This window comes from Artemia franciscana, chromosome 7 (assembly GCF_032884065.1).
Source record: "Artemia franciscana chromosome 7, ASM3288406v1, whole genome shotgun sequence".
NCBI classification, from domain to species: domain Eukaryota; kingdom Metazoa; phylum Arthropoda; class Branchiopoda; order Anostraca; family Artemiidae; genus Artemia; species Artemia franciscana.
In genome coordinates this window covers 61,785,962-61,806,299 of record NC_088869.1, presented here as the reverse complement: position 1 = coordinate 61,806,299, position 20,338 = coordinate 61,785,962, and the positions used below count along the sequence as shown (strand labels likewise).

Sequence of the window (20,338 nt, the reverse complement as noted above, 5' to 3'; positions counted from 1 at the left end):
AATCACGTATCAAGAATATTTCCTTATTCTATCCACCAAGCTTCATCCCGATTCCTCCACTCCAAGTGTTTTCCAAGATTTTCCCCTCCAACACCCCTCAATGTCAAAAGATCTGGTCGGGATTTGAAATAAGAGCTCTGAGACATGAACTCCTTCTAAATATCAAATTTCATTAAGATACGATCACCTATTCGTAAGATAAAAATCCCCCGATTTTCACGTTTTCCAAGAATTCCGGTTTCCTCCACCAACTCCCACCAATGCCACAGGATCTAGTCGGAATTTAAAATTACAGCTTTAAAGCACAAGATCCTTCTAAATATCAAATTTCATTAAGATCTGGTCACCCTTTCGTAAGTTACAAATACTTCAATTTTCAAAATTACCCCCCCCCCAACTCCACCAAAGAGAGCAGATCCGGTTATGTCAGTCACGTATCTTAGACATTTAATTAAAACGTAACTACACTTCTTGAGTGTGTTAGGTATAATACATAAGTACCAGTAATTTTCTTTCAAAAGGCCACAGACTAATAGAACCAATTTTCGTTGTTTTTTTAAGTTAATCACCCCCCCCCCTAAGAAACGAACCAAGAGCCTGTGTATGTACCTGAAGTCCTTTGAGTCTGCAAGGCTATCGAAATATTCAACACCCGACTTTAGAATAATATCAAAAATGATTACCTTGCCCTTTTGAATTATCGATACCGTTCTTTATAGGTAGGAATTTTTTCATACATTTCAGTTACAATTTTATCCTTATCTTTTGACATATATTCTTTGAATGACCTGGTCATCAAATTCATGGAACACGTTTTTAATACGTATTTAAATTGCGCGTTTGAAAAGGCGGCCTTTGAAACAGGTGAGCAGTAACTGAGGTCCGCGTTGTCTGTGCCCAAAGGACATGGGAACTAATTAAAAGTCAATAGCTAAGTTCATGAATGTAAAATCATCATTGATGACTGTCACAGTGTAAAAAATATTTTCCCTTCACTGTGCTGACTGCATAGATGACTGGAACAGTTACATCCGCAGGACTTTGCTTCTTAGGGAATTCCAATTTCGTCAGCAATAGTTACAGCTTAGGGGTATAATTCTAGAGAAGGAAACATGTTAAGAAAACATTTCATAATACGCACAATAGCTGCAGCTAACAAGTTTTGCATGGATCCCCCTATACTTTACCGCCAACCCACCTTCCCCTAAAAAGCAAATATATAGTCCAAATTATATAAAACCAATGCATTCTGTCACCCATCACTTGTTTTCCGGTTCTTCTTTTAAACAGTTAATTCAATTAATAAGTACAAGGTATGAAACAAGAGAGACGCATTGGGAGAATGGAGGGGAAATATATAATTCCGACTGTTTATTTACACATTAAGGGGGGGGGGTGAAATATAGGGAGTTCTATGCAAAATCTGTTGGCTACAATTGTTATGCATACTGTATTCTTATAATGCTTCCTTCTCAAACATGTTTCTTCTTAACCCGTAAGTTAAAAATACCTCATTTTTCTAATCTTTCAGAATTAACCCTCGCCCCCACTCCCCCAAAGAGAGCAGATCCGTCCCGGTTATGTCAATCACGTATCTAGGCCTTGTGCTTATTTTTCCCACCAAGTTTCATCCCGATCCCTCCACTCTAAGCGTTTTCAAAATTTTAGGTCACCCCTCAATTCCCCCCAATGTCACCGGATCCAGTCAGGATTAAAAATAAGAGCTCTGAGACACGATATACTTCCAAACTTCAAATTTCATTAAGATTCGATCACTCCTTCGTAAGTTAAAAATACCTCATTTTTCTATTTTGTGCAGAATTAACCCTCCCCAACTCCCCCAAAGAGAACGGACCCGTTACGGTTATGTCCATCACGTATCTAGGACTTGTGCTTATTTTTCCCACCAAGTTTCATCCCGATTTCTCCACTCTAAGCGTTTTCCAAGATTTTAGCCCCCCCTCAATTCCCCCAATGTCACCAGATCCAGTCGGGATTTAAAATAAGAGCTCTGAGACACGATATCCTTCCAAATTTCATTGAGATTCGATCACTCCTTCGTAAGTTACAAATACCTCATTTTTTCAGAATTAACACTATCCCCCCCCCCCCCCAACTCCCCAAAATAGAGAAGATCCGTTCCGGTTATGTCAATTATGTATCTAGGACTTGTGCTTATTTTTCCCACCAAGTTTCATCCCGATCCCTCCACTCTAAGTGTTTTCCATGTTTTAGGTTTCCCCCTCCCAACTCCCCGCCCCCGTCACAAGATCCGGTCGGGATTAAAAAATAAGAACTCTAAGACACGATATCCTTCTAAACATCAAATTTCATTGAGATCCGATCACCCGTTCGTAAGTTGAAAATACCTCATTTTTTCTAATTTTTTAGAATTACCCCCCCCCCCCCCCCCCAACTACCCAAAAGAGAGCGAATCAGTTCCGATTATGTCAATCATGTATCTGGGACTTGCGCTTATTTTTCCCATCAAGTTTCATCTCGATCCCTCCACTCTACGTGTTTTCCAAGATTTTATGTTCCCCCCCCCTCCAACTCCCCCCAATGTCATCAGAACCTGTCGGGATTTAAAATAAGAGCTCTGAGACACAATATCATTCCAAACATCAAATTTCATTAAGATCCAATCACCCGCTCATAAGTTAAAAATACTTCATTTTTTCTATTTTTTTCCGAATTAACCGGCCCCCACTCCCCCCTCCAGATTGTCAAATCGGGAAAAAGACTATTTCTAATTTAATCTGGTCTGGTCCCTGATATGCTTGCCAAATTTCATCGTCCTAGCTTACCTGTAAGTGCCTAAAGAAGCAAAACCGGGACTTTAGGTTTCCCCCTCCAACTCCCCCCAATGTCATCAGATCCGGTCGGAATTTAAAATAAGAGCTCCGAGACACAATATCATTCGAAACATCAAATTTCATTAAGATCCAATTACCCGCTCATAAGTTAAAAATACTTCATTTTTTCTATTTTTTGCGAACTAACCGCCCCCCCCCAATCCACCCATATGGTCAAATCGGGAAAACGACTATTTCTAATTTAATCTGGTCCGGTCCCTGATACACTTGTCAAATTTCATCGTCCTAGCTTACCTGGAATTGCCTAAAGTAGCAAAACCGGGACCGACAGACAGACAGACCGACAGAATTGGCGATTGCTGTATGTCACTTGGTTAATACCAAGTGCCATAAAAACTAATAGGAATATGAGACAAACAAAATCGTCTATAAAAAGATAATCTAAACACCGAGGCTAGAAACTAAAAAAGAAGAAGCAAAAAATAAGGATTTTCTACCCAGTGTAGTCTTGGAGAAATTTTATGCTCAAGTAAGGCGGACTGTTGTGAAAAGCTTAACATTAGTGAAACCCATTTTCGCCAGTGTCCCCGGACTCGGCCAGATTAAACTCAGTTCAGCTCAAAGGCAGGTAGAAGCTTAAAAAAAAACCATCAAGACAATTTTGCTATGTGAATTTGCTTCAAAAACAGACAATTTTTGATCAGCCAAAAGCATCAAAAAATAAGATAAACAGGAGGGGAAGCTAATAATAATTCCATAAACAATAGGAACAGAAATAATACTTCAATTAAAATAATTCCCAAAGCAATAATTCAGAAAGTAATATTAGCCAAATTCAATAAAAGGATTCTTATACTACTTTATACTTACGATTTTCTCTACTGAAAAATTTCAAATTAAAAGGCATCTTCATAACTGCTTCCACAGCACTCATAATCTCAATTCTATAAAGTCCAGTTCTAAAGCAGTTCACACTAGAAACACCAGCACTTTTCTAATCAGTATACTAGAATCAAGGCAGACAATTTTTGTCAATGTTCCCACATTCTTGTGGACTGGAGAGTTTCCTTTATAATATCTCAAATGTTGGTAAGAGACAAACCATCATTTTTTTTTGTTGAGCCTAGTGAGGTTAGACTCTGTAAATAGAGAGGCTTCCAAAATAGTACTTGGCCCTTTTCCTTTGACGTTAAGTAGCCTTCAGTAACGAATCGGACAAGAAATACGGTTAAATTTAACGTTTGGATTTATGGACTGAGAAGTTTTAACAGTATTTTTGGAATCGATGAAAAAGTGAATACTCCATACTTGCTCTTCAAAAAAAGTTATTTTTCTTAAAATGAAACATTTCTGTGATAGTTCTCTTTTTGAATTCATTGGTAGCCAATGGGAGATAAAATTTAAACAGTATCGCAAACTTAACTTTTAAGACGCCATCTTAAGGCCCCGCCAATCACTTTTATTTAAAGTCTCTACGCTAGTTTAGAATCCTCTAATGAAAATTACCAAACAAACGACCCGACTCAATAGTAACCAAAACTCTGAAAAATGGAATTTTTATGCCAATAGTTACATCAAAAGATTTGCATTTTAATGCTGATTTTAAATATAAGTTTCATCAAGATTAGTCTTACCCGTCAAAAGTTACGAGCCTGAGAAGATTTGCCTCATTTTAGAACATAGGGGGAAATACCCCCTAAAAGTCACCCCCTTAACGAAAATCACACCATCAGATTCAGCGTATCAGAGAACCTTACTGTAGAAGTTTCAAGCCCCTTTCTACAAAAATGTGGAATTTAGCATTTTTTGCCAGAAGACAAATCACGGATGCGTGTTTTTTTTCCAGGGGTGATCGTATCGACTCAGTGGTCCAAGAATGTCGCAAAAGGGCTCATTCTAACGGAAATTAAAAGTTCTAGTGCCCTTTTTAAGTGACCAAAAAACTGGAGGGCACCTAGGCCCCCTCCCACGCTCATTTATTCCCCAATGTCACCGGATCAAAATTCTGAGATAGCCATTTTATTCACCATAATCGAATAACCTAATAACTATGTCTTTGGGGACGACTTACTCCCCCGCAGTCGCCGTGGGAGGGGCTGCAAGTTATAACCTTTGACCTGTGTTTACATATAGTAATGGTTACTGGGAAGTGTACAGACGTTTTCAGGGGGATTTTTTTGGTTTGGGGAGAGTTGAAAGGGGGGGGGTTACGTGGGAGGATCTTTCAATGGAGGAACATTTTATTGGGGAAGAGACTTTCAATGGAGGGGGCGCAGGATTTTCTAGCATTATAAAAAAAAAAAACAATGAGAAAATAAATATGAAGAGTTTTTTCTACTGAAAGTGAGGAGCAGAATTAAAACTTAAAACGAACAGAAATTATTACGCATATAAGGGGTTTACCTCCTCGTAATACCTCGCTCTTTACGCTAAAGTATTTTTAGTAATTTCAACTATTTATTCTACGGCCTTTGTGATTCAGGGGTCATTCTTAAGGAATTGGGACAAAATTTAAGCTTTAGTGTAAAGAGCGAGGTATCGACGAGGGTGAGCCCCCTCATATACGCAATAAAAACATACGAATATAGAAGTTCGCTACATAAGTTAATTCGTAAGTTACGTATATTTTTTACCTTATGAAAAGGTTTGTAAAAATTAAAAGTTATAGTTGCCTTTTTAAGTAATCAAAAATAGGAGGACAACTAGGCCTCCTCTCTCGCTCCTTTTTTCAAAATCTTCCGATTAAAACTATGAAAAGCCATTTAGCCCCCCAAGAAATTAATATACAAATTTCCATTTTAATTATTTATGCGTGGAGAGCCAAGATAAAAAAATGCATTAATTAAAAAACGTCCAGAAATTAAACAAAAAAACAAGTTGTTTTAAATGAAAAGTAAGGAGCGACATTAAAACTTAAAACGAACAAAAATTACTCCGTATATGAAAGGGGCTTTTCCTCCTCAAAGCCCCGCTCTTTACGCTAAAGTTTTTTACTGTTTAAAATGTAGAGTTAAGAGAAAGAGTCAAACTTTAGCGTAAAGAGCGGGGCGTGGAGGAGGAAAAGCCCCTTTCATATACGGAGTAATTTTTGTTCGTTTTAAGTTTTAATGTTGCTCCTTACTTTCATTTAAAAAAACTTGTTTTTTTGTTTAATTCTTGTCAAAGGCCAGAAGACTATATTCCTTAAGTAAGTTTCAATTGCTTCACAAGGTAAAATATGCAATTGCCAAGATTGATGGGTGCTGCAACTATCCGGTATATTAAACGACGGGTTTCACCAGCGGATAATGCCCCCTCCCATTGAAAAAAGGAAGAGACTAAAAAACTTTACCTTGATACCTAGATCCATTTGCTCCCTTTTGTCCTCTGATCTCTTTAAACCGAGTTATAGTCATTTTAATAAAGATATTACTACCAATAAAACATTTAACGTGCTTTAATTTATTACCATTACACCTATTCATTAGAAAATTGTCGTCAAAATATCAGAGCGGCGTCTTTGTAACATAAAATAATTATAACACGGATCAGGGTTAGACGTATGAGGCGGTTTTAGAAGCATATACTCCCCTAGAAGGTCTACAATTGAACTAGTTACAGGGCCAAAGCGGCGAAACATAACGATAGAGGAGCCAATTTTTTATCGGTACAACCCCCCACCCCCTTAAAAATACCATATTTCAAACCGTATATGCCAGTAAACCGTATATTTCAAGCCGTAATTTGCCAGGGGGAATTTTAACTCAGCATTACAATATCAGATCTATGTGAGAAATAATTATTTTGATGCTCCTATCATTGCTTGAGTATTCTGCATAAATTAATCACTTGACCCAGTATGTACATTTAATCTGCTTTTTCCATGGAAGATTTATTTGAATTACGTTCAGGAGACCCCCTCCCTCGCACCCTTGATTTAAGATTTTGGAATATATTGCTCTCAGGAGCCGTTTGATGACAAAAAATATGCAAGATCTAATAATCAATGTAATTGCTGCCTCAAAGAATCTTGACGTATCAAAATAATAATTTGGTTTATAAGAAAATGCAAGTACGTTTAATCAATATTAAACGGCTACATACAATAATTTTACTTCTGATGTGATTTATACAAAGAAAAACAAATAAACAAATATAAATTTAAACACAATAAAATACGGGAAAATTATAACTAAAACCAACGATAAGACAGATGTTTCATAAAAACTGTTATGTTTGTATATTTACCTAGGATACATTGTTTTATTTTAACTGGACTTCTGTTAAAATTATTTTAGCGAGAAAAGAATGAATTAAATAATCTAATACATTTGGTGGGTAAGATAATTCTTTTACCTACAGACTTTTTAACTATAAGCATAATTTTTAAAGTAAAAAACAGTATCAATTAGACAACATCAAAAACATGTTACTGGAGAGGTAGAATTCACCATTTTGAATACAAAACCATATTTCATGCCAAAATGGATCAAAATAAAATAAACTACCTCAAGATCAACAGGGTCTAAAATGGGTCTAACCCAACCTTGACTTTAATTGAAAAATCAACGGACTCGGTATCAATTATACAAAATTATCAATTAGACAAAAACATGTTACTAGAGAGGTAGAATTTACTATTTTGAAAACTTTTCGAGTCAAATATGTACTAGCTTTCAAGAATCAATTTTATTAGTTTAACCAATGAGATTTAAAGCATAACTTTTTGAAAAAATGAAGGTAGGAGCAGCAGCTTCCATTCTATGAGATGAATCTGGCAAAATATAGGCAATAGTTGGGAATAATTTAGTGTTGAGATAAGCTTTTCAGACGAGTTTCTCGCCCTATCAATTTTCCGTGTATGACGTTAACCCATTCATTTGTGCTAAAAGCACATTTTCTTAGTTTTTCATCCACAAGTGAGAATATGGTATGACTTGAGCATAATTTACTTCAGAATACAGTTTAATTAACTTGTAAAAAGAAAAGAAAAAAAGGATACGGCATTAGACTTTACAGTCCGTACCGGCGGTGCTGATCTCCGTTTCTTAGCCCTTCAGCCAGGAAGTGCAATGGGGGGTTGGGGGCCAGCCATCCTGTGCTTTCGCACACCCTTCCTGTTTACCTTCCCCAGATTTCTCCAGGTACCCATTTAGAGCTGGGTCGACTCTGGCTAAGCTTACAGAGTCACGCCAATGACCCCCGTCCCAAACTGAAGAATTGGGTACCCACTCGGCCAGGACGGCTTAACTTGTCTCTACCAAATATTGCTGATATTATAAAAAAAAAACAAACTAGATTATAAAGCTGGCAATAGAGTTCAAGGATAGAATACGTAAATGTAAGCTAAACAATCGACCTAGCGATTGAACAATTCTTGTCGAGTTTCGTAAAAACGTTGAAAGACAGATTACTTGTTATCAGTCTTAATCCTAAAACTCTCTCGTCCACATAAACCACATAGAAACTTGATTCCTAGACTAAAATCTATTAGAGGATATATTGATCCCAGAGTGTTGGAGCAGCCGCACTTCAGGTTAGTTTCAGACTTAGAAATATACTGGCTTCTAAATTGCATAACAACAACTTTCCTAATATTGGAGAGACTACTAGAACAATGCATCATCATGGTAGTTTAAAATACACTGAGCACTTGTTGTTGTTGAAATGTCACGACGACATTTTCAGAAATTTCCCTCTGGAGTAGCCTCCTGGACAGCATTAGGAGACCCTGAATCAGTTTCTTTATTTAAAATTACAAGGCAAAAGTTTTTCGTTACTCGAGCTACAGGGTGAGATCAGATTCGTTCTGGAAATCCTGGTTAAACTTTTTTTTTTCTTCTTCTTTGATGTTGTTGATATGTGAATTGATTGAGTTACAACATATAGACAATTTAAGCTTCTAGTAGTGGCTATGTTTATTTAACCTTTTTTGGTGAATTGATGAAAATAGAGGAATAATGATAGATAAAGGAATATAAACAAAAACAAACGGAATTAATCTGTCTAATCTCTTTCTCTTTCCACTTACACTCTCAATCTCAAAACGTCATATCGATCAGTATAATTCCTTTTCACGTATCTTAATTGGTGATCGAGACACTAAGTATCTCTGAGGGAAAAAACCGTCTTTTGTATGAAGAACTTCTTGTTAATAATAGTCAAAATATCAAATTTGTTCGACCGATTAATTAAATCGATTTTTCGCTAAAAACGAAATAAAAGTTGGCGAAACTTGGTATCATCGTCAGCTTTTGGCATCAAAACAATTTTTTCTGCAGCTCTGATCCCGAAAAAATTTCTTTGTTTAAACAACTGCTAGGTAATAACAAAAAAATGAAGCCCGTTCCTCAGTTTTTCGCTTTCCATTAAGAATATTGAGAGCCACCTTCTGAATAAATGCAGCTAATATTGATTGATGCGGCTACGTCTTCCTTAATACCCTCTCAATAGTAACGAAGACAAATTCTCTACGATGTCCGGGAAAAACAGACAAAATTCACAGAGGAATTGCATTCATAAGCTGTTGTAATCTGCCTTTTAGAACTGTGTCATGTAAAAGCAGTAAGACTGTTTTGAAAGTTATTTTAACTTATTTCAACCAGAGTTATATATCAAGCACACATAAAGCAACACCTTAGAAACGAGTTTTGCGCAAACGAAGAGCAGCTGTAAGAATTTTCTGATAATCTGCTTTCACCGGCTTTCCTCTTTTTTTTTCAGTAACACTAGCAAATGAATTACCACTTACGTGCCATGCCACATTTCTTTGAAATACTCATTAAGACCTCAACTGGTTTTGAATTAATTATAAGGATTCGACAATCTGTGAATCCAACACAACAATGGACAACAAATTTTGTTTTCTCCTAATTCATAAAATAAAAAAAATTCGCTGAAAGTAAGGATCGACAATAAAACTTAAAACGAACAGAAATTATTCCGTATATGAAATGGGCTGTCCCCTCCTCAACGCCCCGTTCTTCACACTATTTTTAATTTTTTTATTTTAAAAAGTAGTTGTGAGAGAGCCAAACTTTAGCGTAAAGAGTGGGACGTTGAGGAGGGGATAGCCCATTTCATATACGAAAAATTTTCTGTTCGTTTTAAGTTTTAATGTCGCTCCTTACTTTCAGTAAAAAAAAAATGTTTATTTAATTTCTGAACGTTTTTGAATTAATACAGGTTTTAATTTTGGCTCACCATACATGAATAGATAAAACAAAATTTGCATAATAATTTTACTTTTTTGGCTAAATGGCTTTGTCAAAGTTTTGATCAGACGATTTGAGAAAAAAGCAGCAAGGAGAGGGCTTAGTTGCCCTCCAATTTTTTGGTTACTTAAAAAGGCCAACAGAACTTTTAATTTTATTTACGAACGTCTTTATTAGTAATAAATATACGTAACTTACAAATTAACTTCTATATTCGTAAATTTTTATTACGTACATGAGGGAGTTTGCCCAAACTTCAATGCCTCACTCTTTCCACTAAAGTTCGAATTTCTTTTCAATTCTTTAAGAATGACCCCTGAATCACAAAAGCCGTTTAATGAAAATAAGTAACTCTTTTGAAATTACCCAAAATACTTTAGCGTAAAGAGCGAGGTACTGAGGAGGGGACGAGCCCCCTCATATACGTAATAATTTGTGTTCATTTTAAGTTTTAATGTTGCTCCTTACTTTCAGTTGAAAAAACTTGTTTTTAATTTAATTTCTCATTTTTTTAAATAATGCTGGAAAATCCAGCGCCCCCTTCAAGTAAATTCTTTACCACCATGATAAATTCCTCCATGGAAAGATCCTCCACGTAACCCCCTCCCACCAAAAAATTCCCCGTGAAAAATTCTGTATACTTCCCAATAACCAATACTATGGGCAAAGTTCATAACTTGCAGCCCTTCGGGGATTTTGGGGGACAGGGACTTTGGGGGATTAAGTCTTCCTCAAAAACATAGTTATTAGATTTTTCGACTATGCTGAACAAAATGGCTATCTCAAAATTTTGATCATGTGACTTTGGGAAAAAAATGAGCCTGGGAGGGGACTAGTTGACCTCCAATTTTTTGGTTACTTAAAAGGGCACCAGAACTTTTAATTTCCGTTAGAATGAGCCCTCTTGCGACATTCTAGGACCACTGGGTCGATACGATCACCAATGAAAAACAAACAAACAAACAAACACGCATCCGTGATCTTTCTTCTGGCAAAAAATACAAAATTCGACATTTTTGCAGATAGGAGCTTAAAACCTCTACAGTTTGGTTCTCTGATACGCTGAATCTGATGGTGTAATTTTCATTAATATTCTAAGACTTTTAGGGGTATTTCCCCCTCTTTTCGAAAAAAAGGCAATTTTTTTCAGGCTCGTAACTTTTGATGGGTAAGACTAGACTTGATGAAACTTATATATTTAAAATCAGCATAATAATCCAATTCTTGGCTCCAGATTCCAGTCGGCTCCAGGACAGTCTTGAGTGTATTGAAACAGATATGAACCAATGAGTCAAGAGTTTGCAGTTTAATACCTGTCTGGTGTCAAGGACCTGGATTCCTACACACATAACCAAACCAAGTTCACCGATGTTTCTTACTTAATGCACCGATGTTATATTTTCGCTGGCACCGCATTCAAATTTCGGTGTCAAAAGTTAAAGTTAGTCAAAAGTTATTTTAAAACTAATGAAGATTGGCCACAGTGATCTGATTATGTTCCTTACGACCCTCAAAGTTCTGTCGAATCGTAAAGAGCGGGTTGATCAAGCCAAGTCTAGGTCAAAACGCCAGCTTGTTTGCGCGCATGGTCATTTCTTTGACATTTCGCTGAAACGGTTGAGAAAAACAATGCAAATATTTTGAAAGCAATACTTATGAGAGATATCCCTCAGTAATTTTTGCGCAGATATTCATTTAGTTTTTTGTGCAAGAGAAATAGATCGATAATTTTTCAATCATCAAAAAGTGCCTCTTGTTCCCATACATTCTTCTAGTTTTTGTAGGGGTTAAATCATTCGATCAAAATTATGAGAAAGCCATTTAGCCAAAAAAAATGCAAATTTTGTTTTAATTATTCCTCTGCGGAGAGCCAAAATCAAAACATGCATTGATTCAAAAACGTCCAGAAATTAAATATGACTCGCCTTGTAATTTCTGATGAAATTGCATCTATTCCTGGTGCTTAATTGTTTCCTTTTTTTAATTAATTGGATTCGTTATCAGAAGTTCTAGTCCTCTTTTTGAGATTCAGAGTGATCAGAACGTAGATAACCCCCACCACACCTCGTATTTTTCCGAAATGCATCTGATAAAAATTTTGAGATGACCATTTGTGGTGGTAGAAACTTCGAATCAGCTCATTCGATTGGAAATGGAAAGGGCAAGTGCCCTTTTTAATAGAAACTGATTGGAGGGCAAATAGCCCTCCCTCCCTCGCCCAATATTTCCCCAAACCCATCCAATCAAAATTTTGAGATAGCCATTTTGTTCAACGTAATTGAAAGGATCGGAAACTATGTCTTTGGGGATGGCACCCCCCCTCCAGCCCTCAGGGAAGGTATGTTATGCCCCGGGATCCTATAAGGCATATATAGAGGGTGATCGTATAAAATTCGGAGGGGGCTCGTTGGATTGGTAATCAGAAAGTCTAATGCTCTTTTAAGATTCAGAGTGATCTGAGGGCGGATAACCCCCACCCCTTGAAACCTCGTATTTTCCTGTAATGGATAGAAAAAGGCTTATTTGATTGGAAATGGAAAGGGCTCTTGTCCTTTTGATAGTCAAAGAGATTGTAGGGCATCAAGCCCCCTCTCCTACACCAATCCATTCCCAAAACACATCTAATCAAAATTTTGAGACAGCCATTTTGTTCAGTGTAGTTGAAAGGTCTGGAAATTATGTCTTTGACAACCCCCTTATACCTTCTTAATACCAGAATATAATTTGTACTTACTGAAAAAAATGCTGTGGATTCTCAGTTTAGCATACATATACTGATGTATATTCATTAAAGTTTTAATTGTTTCAAATCTATTTAAGTTAAAAATTAAAACATTTTAACGTGTTTTGTATATTTTGATCATACAATAAATAACAAAGCCTTCTCAAGACCGGAACTTTACTGAAAACAAAATATGTTTAAAATGTTTTCACTTTCTTGTTACTTCTGTAAAATGTTTTTTACAAGATATATGAAGGGAAAAGTCATCCTCTTGCACATGAGCAAAAATAAAGTCAAATAATCTTCCGAGCATAAAGCTACCACAAATCACTACCAATAAATAAATGAAAATCAAACCGAACAGATATTACAATAAATGGTCGAGTCAAACTCAAAACGAGCAAAAATCAACAAGAGTAGGGCTGATAACCCCTATGCCTTCTCAAGACCAGAACACAGTTTGCACTTTACTGAAAACAAAATACGTTTGAAATGTTTTCACCTTTTTTACTTTCATGATTAAAAATTATCAAAACCTTAACGAAGAAATGTCAGTATATGTCAATTTAATTGACCATCCAATATCATTTGTTTGTTAGTTTTTTTCAGTAAAGCGTAAATTGTGTTCTGGTCTTGAGAAGACATAAGGGTTATTTATTGTAATTTCTGTTCGTTTTGAGTTTCATTTTTTTTTATTTGTGGTTGTTTTGAGCTTGGAAAATTATTTGAACTTATTTTTGCTCACTCTTGGCTTAATGGAGCTCTTTACTTTTCTTTGAAAAAACATGTCTTGTGGAAAGCTTTTTTTAAATTAATTATACAAAATATCGATACTATTTTAGAGATGCTAGCTTGAGAGGCAGCACTGACGCCCCTTCCCATTCATGTACATACAAACCCATAGGCTAATAATGGACAATTCATCCTTTAAAATCTGATATTCTCCACAGTATTTTGCTCTATGGTAATTTTCGTGTCAGCTGCCATCAGAAAACAGCAAATTTTACCATTTTGGAGATGCTAGCTTGAGAGGCAGCGCTGACGCCCCTTCCCTATCATGTACGTACAAAGCTCATAGACTAATAATGAACAATTCATCCGTTAAAATCTGATATTCTCCACAGTATTTTGCTCTATGGTAATTTTGGTGTTAGCTGCCATCAGAAAACAGCAACTTTAGACCACTTCTAAAATGGTGGAGCAGAAGGCATGCGGATTCAACTTCTTGGTAAGCCATTCACAAATTGTAGAAAACATTTTTTATTAAACTTAATTTATGCATACGACAGTTGAAGGAGACGACCCTTTCCAGCTTTTTCAATTTGCCTTATTTGTAGACATTGAGATGGTTAGAAGAGATATAACCTTCTTTTGAGTAAATAGTCATCTCAAAATTATAACCAAGAAGTGCTAAAATAATTAACGACAAAATAGTCGATCGTTTTTACTAAGCATTATCAGCACTATACTTTCTTATAATTTCTGATGTTCTACTTAAAACTGTCTATTCTCTTGTGTTTCTTTTATTCTGACTATACTTTCACTTTACTCATTTTGTTTTACATTTCATTTTATTTTACTCAGCACTATACTTTCTTATAATTTCTGATGTTCTACTTAAAACTGTCTATTCTCTTGTGTTTCTTTTATTCTGACTATACTTTCACTTTACTCATTTTATTTTACATTTCATTTTATTTTACTCTGCACTATACTTTCTTATAATTTCTGATGTTCTACTTAAAACTGTCTATTCTCTTGTGTTTCTTTTATTCTGACTATACTTTCACTTTACTCATTTTATTTTACATTTCATTTTATTTTACTCTGCACTATACTTTCTTATAATTTCTGATGTTCTACTTAAAACTGTCTATTCTCTTGTGTTTCTTTTATTCTGACTATACTTTCACTTTACTCATTTTATTTTACTCTGCACTATACTTTCTTATAATTTCTGATGTTCTACTTAAAACTGTCTATTCTCTTGTGTTTCTTTTATTCTGACTATACTTTCACTTTACTCATTTTATTTTACATTTCATTTTATTTTACTCTGCACTATACTTTCTTATAATTTCTGATGTTCTACTTAAAACTGTCTATTCTCTCGTGTTTCTTTTATTCTGACTATACTTTCACTTTACTCATTTTATTTTACTCTACACTATACTTTCTTATAATTTCTGATGTTCTACTTAAAACTGTCTATTCTCTTGTGTTTCTTTTATTCTGACTATACTTTCACTTTACTCATTTTATTTTACTCTGCACTATACTTTCTTATAATTTCTGATGTTCTACTTAAAACTGTCTATTCTCTTGTGTTTCTTTTATTCACTACAAAAAGCTCACTTTTCTTGACTTTGACATCTCACTCTGCTTGATACTCATATAGTGTCATTTTTTTTCTCCTTCTTGCTCGAAAACATTTTAAAGATTTTAATAGTCAATATCAATATTCACAATTTAATATCATTTTAGGGAATAAGAATAATCTTCCAAATTTAACTGTTTAATTATTCATACACGTACAAAAAAAATCGCTTTATACATATATATAGAGGTCAAACATAAATATTAATCATAAAAAAAAGTTCGTAATGGTGCTAAGTAGATTAAGAGGTTACAGAAAACCTGCTCTAAATGCAATAATATGGCTCGATCATTATTTAAAACTATATATGGCAAAGATCCAGTACTGCCAACTAGTGGCGTACATCTTCGCCAGGTATTTCTTTCAACTAACTCGTACTTTCACTTAAAAAAGGGTTGAACTCGCACAACTATAGTGAAAGTCAATAGGGTCAACAAACGCATCAAATGCTATCGCGCTTCTTTGTCTTTAACATCACATTTCACTATGGATTTATTTTCAAGACCCCCCCCCCACACACACAAAAAAAGAAAACTAATTGACAACCATGTTTTTTATTTACCAATTGTGCTGACTCAAAACAGCGTCAAAAGCAACAAATTGTGTAAATATGTCCTGGTTAACATATCTACTATTGGTAGCTTATTTATATTCTATTTCTGACATTCCGTTAAGTGGCGTTAAAATGTGTATCTTGCTAAACTTGCATGCCTAGACACATGTCTGTCCAGACATCTAAATCCAGGCAGTTCCCGTTCACATGTAAAAATCAGTGCTTGTCTACAATAGCAGCTAGTTATAGAGTCTAGAGCTACGCGTCAGCCAATTATTTTATAGAGCTACGTGTCAGCCAATTGATTTCAAAGTTAGCCAATTAGAAAGCCACCTTTGCATTATGTTTATCACCTGCACTTAAATGCATCATTAAGATGTACATCTGGCTCAACCTCAATGCTTAGGCAAGTGCATTGCCAGACAACATGTCTAGTCATGGAAGTCTTCTTGGACTCGTATGTGATGCAACTATCAGGAATCAAGACGTGCAATTATGGATGTTGCAGCAGTACACAGCGATGATTTTCCATCAAAGGTTAATCAAGGATGTCCAATAGAATAATGCATCATCAAAGTTTTACTCAACTATTCTTCATACCCTTAGTCTCTTACCCAATTTCATACCCTGTTACTTCTAGCAGGGAGCCAGAGTGAAGCAACGTCTAAACAGCAAAAAGGCTTGCAATATCATGTGATTTAAAAAAAAGAACATGGATTACAAAACTGACAGTGCCATATCTATATGCATTTTCGGAAATCATCTTTCAATTTTTGTACAAAAGAAGAGACGGGTATTTACAGACCAATCTCAGGGGAGGGGATTTCGCTCATCCCCCGTGTGCACATGTGTATTGCCCAATAAGCTTAACCTATATCAAATTAAAGAAAAAGCAAATAAAAGATGCTCACCAATAGGGTGCAAGTTCCGTGGGTTGAACCATGTCCCTTAAAAGAGTAAAGAAGCAGCATTAGCCCATATCCAAAGTTAAACGAAAAAATCAAAGCTGATTAGCTGAATTAATAAAAAGCAATGTGTCTTCAAATACAATATACCAAAAGCAATTATAAAACTAACAGGTAATGTATAAAATCAATTTTTACTGATTGGATCAGTAACTTCAAATTTGCAACTTCAATAACTTAAAAATTGGAACCAAAAATATGGACCATTTCTTGACTATTCAGGCCTTAAATTCCTAACAGGTTTTTTTTTCTTTTTTTGAAAGAAAGAAGAGTAGGTGCATCTCTTGTTAAATTAAATAAAAAAAAATATTTTTTTTAGCTGAAAGTAAGGAGCAACATTAAAACTTAAAACGAACAGAAATGACTCCGTATATGAAATGAGTTGTCCCCTCCGCAATCCCTCGCTCTTTACGCTAAAGCTTTTATTTTTTTTTTAAAGTAGAATTGTGGCAAAGAGTCAAACTTTAGCGTAAAGAGCGAGGGATTGCGGAGGGGACAACTCATTTCATATACGGAGTAATTTCTGTTCGTTTTAAGTTTTAATATCGCTCCTTACTTTCAGCTAAAAAAATTATTTTTTTTTATTTAATTTCTGAACGTTTTTGAATTAATGCATGTTTGGTTTTGGCTCTCCGCACCTAAATTATTAAAATGAAATTTGTATATTAATTCTTTTTTCTTTGCTAAATGGCTTTCTCTTAGTTTTGATCAGACGATTTTGAGAAATAAGGGGTGGAGAAGGAGGCCTAGTTGCCCTCCAATTTTTCGGTTACTTAAAAAGGCAACTAGAACTTTTAATTTTAACGAACGTTTTTATTAGTAAAAAATATACGTAACTTAAGAATTAACTTACGTAACAAACTTTCATAACCTTATATTTTTAATATGTATACGAGGGGGTTTGTACCCTCGTTAATACCTCGCTCTTTACACTAAATCGTAAGTTTTGTCCCAGTTCTTTAAGAATGACCCCTGAATCAGAAAGGCCGTAGAACAAATAGTTGAAATTACTAAAAATACTTTAGCATAAAGAGCAAGGTATTTATCTCCTCCTAAATACCTCGCTCTTTATGCTAAAGTATTTTTAAGAACCCCTCATATGCGTAATAATCTCTGTTCGTTTTAAGTTTCAATGCTACTTCTTCTTTTCATTTGAAAAAACGTTTTCATGTTTATTTTTCATTGTTTTCCTATAGTAATGCTAGAGCATCCTGCGCCCTTTTCATTTAATTTTTCTTCTGCCATGACAGATTCCTCCAAGGAAAGATCCTCCAACATAGCCCCCTCTCCAAACAAAATAAAATCCCACTGAAAACGTCTGTACACTTCCCAATAACCATTACTATATGTAAACACTGGTCAAAGTTTGTAACTTGCAGCCCCTCCCCCAAGGATTGTGGGGGAGTAAGTCATCCCCAAAGACATAGTTTTTATGGATTTCGACTATGTTGAACAAAATGGCTATCTCAAAATTTTGATCCGTTGACTTTGGGAAAAAATGAGCGTGGGAGGGGGCGTAGATGCCCTCCAATTTTTTCAGTCACTTAAAAAGGGCACTAGACTTTACATTTCCGATAGAATGAGCCCTCTTGCAACATTCTAGGACCACTTGGTCGATACGATGACCCCTGAAAAAAAAAAAAAAAAAAAAAAAACACGCACCCGTGATTTGTCTTCTGGCAAAAAATACAAAATTCCACATTTTTGTAGATAGGAGCTTGAAACTTCTACAGTAGGGTTCTCTGATACGCTGAATCTGATGGTGTCATTTTCGTTAAGATCCTACTACTTTTAGGGGGTGTTTTCCCCTATTTTCCTAAAGAAGGCAAATTTTCTCAGGCTCGTAACTTTTGATGGGTAAAACTAAACTTGATGAAACTTATATATTTAAAATCAGCATTAAAATGCGATTCTTTTGATGTAGCTATTGATATCAAAATCAATTTTTTAGAGTTTTGGTTACTATTGAGCCGGGTCGCTCCTTACTACAGTTCTTTACCACGAACTGTTTGATTAGGATTGTATATGAACCTGCCATACCCAATACGTTTCATAAGAACACCCACCTTATACCTTCACTGTAAATATTGTCAGTCGTATCAAAATGACGTATCTGCATAATTTTAAATATTCACACGAGCAAAAAAAAAACAACAAAAAAACACACATCTCACAACTTTTTTTTTAAATTTTTACTCTGATACCCGTGAAACAAAAATGGATCGATGAGTAAAATTAATACATACCAATCCGTCTTTTCTTTTACGGTTATCAGAGGGTAAATAAAAAAGTTTTAAAATCTGAAATTTACAATTATAGATACTTCCTTTTGATACCCGACTGACGATATGCAGTCAATCTTAATTTTGATCAATGAATATACATGCAATAAGAAATTATATCTAACTGCAAAGACGCCACTGCCATTTGAACTTTTAAACAAGGAAATAAAAATGAAGGAAGAAAAGGGGCTAGTTCTTTTCGAGACAGCGGAATAGAAAACACCAAGACGAACTTGCTAATATTTCAAAAATACACTTCTAGATAACATTAATTGTCAAGATAATTATGTTAAAGGGTATAGATCTATTTTACTATATAGATATTTATGCTAAATATATAGAAAATAGAATAGGCAATGTCTATTGGAACATTCTTTTCTCTTATTTCACTGTCTGGAAGAAAAATTGGCCCCTTGTTTTCCATTTTCATCTCAGTTTAAATATAAATAATATCCACAACAGGTAAAAAAAGAACATTAGTCTAGGTGTCAAAGCCACAACTTAATAGTTTATTTTTGTATTCTTTAGTTTAATTTTTTTTTTGTACATGAACAAACTACACCTGTACAAAAGCACAGCCGATCCCAAACCTGGAAAAAGGAGAATGTTTAGCCAGAGGGGAGTCGAGCCCCTCTCCCGTCAAAACCCGTTTGCTCTCTATACTAGGAAAGTTTCTTACCCTCATAATTCTTACTGTATCCAGTCAATGATTGACAAGCATTTAAGGGACGAATAATCCCAAACCGCTCCTGTGCAAATCTCATTTTTGCGCTACCAATAATGTTAGGAGAGACAAACGAGTGGAGACAGAAGCTATACCTCATTTCCACAGACTTCAAGAAAACATTCTCGACTCTGACCATCAAGATACACTCTGGATGATTCTCAAGTACTAGTACTAGTGCCCCTGACAAACTCGTTAAGTTAATTATGGCTCAGTACGAGAGCACAAAGTGTTGTATGGAAGTCAATTAAAATATTTCCGGATCACCTCCAGAGTAAAGCAAGGATGTGTCCTGTCCCCTTTTTTCTGAAACGCAAAGAGAGAATTTATTCAGGCCTGAACGTGTTTTATAATTTATTACCTGGGACAAACACAGCAAGTGGATCTACAACATACTCTCCTTTTTCTATCTGTGCAGGGGGAACTGGAGCAACATATTCCATCTTTTCTTCACTTCTGGGTTTTTCTTCACTTTTGGGTTTTTCTTCACTTTTGAGTTTTTCTTCACTTTTAGGTTTTTCTTCCATTTCTGGCTTCTCGGTCTTCTTTTCAGGGGTTGTTGTATCAGGAATCTAAAATTTGTAAGGATAAAATAGAAGAATAGAAATATGTTTACTTCAGGCCTACGATGAAAATTAACTTTAAAAAAGATCAAAACCTAAAACAAATAGAAATAAACACAAATGAAAGTGGGGCTACTAACCCC

General features: G+C 35.3%; 2 protein-coding genes across 3 annotated transcripts in view; both read right to left on the bottom strand.

Annotated features, from left to right (window-relative positions):
• Nucleotides 1-20,338, bottom strand: part of LOC136029572 (glycogen phosphorylase-like) — a 302,996-nt gene that overhangs the window by 160,727 nt on the left and 121,931 nt on the right. The window lies entirely within an intron of this gene.
• Nucleotides 1-20,338, bottom strand: part of LOC136029571 (reticulon-1-like) — an 82,992-nt gene that overhangs the window by 31,783 nt on the left and 30,871 nt on the right. Inside the window, exons 3-4 of one of the 2 annotated variants that reach the window (XM_065708061.1) lie at nt 19,994-20,204; nt 16,573-16,608 (exon numbers count right to left, since the gene is read on the bottom strand). In XM_065708061.1, coding sequence (XP_065564133.1) covers nt 16,573-16,608; nt 19,994-20,204 — 247 coding nt within the window. The remainder of the gene's footprint in view (nt 1-16,572; nt 16,609-19,993; nt 20,205-20,338) is intronic. The other variant, XM_065708063.1, reaches the window with a different exon arrangement.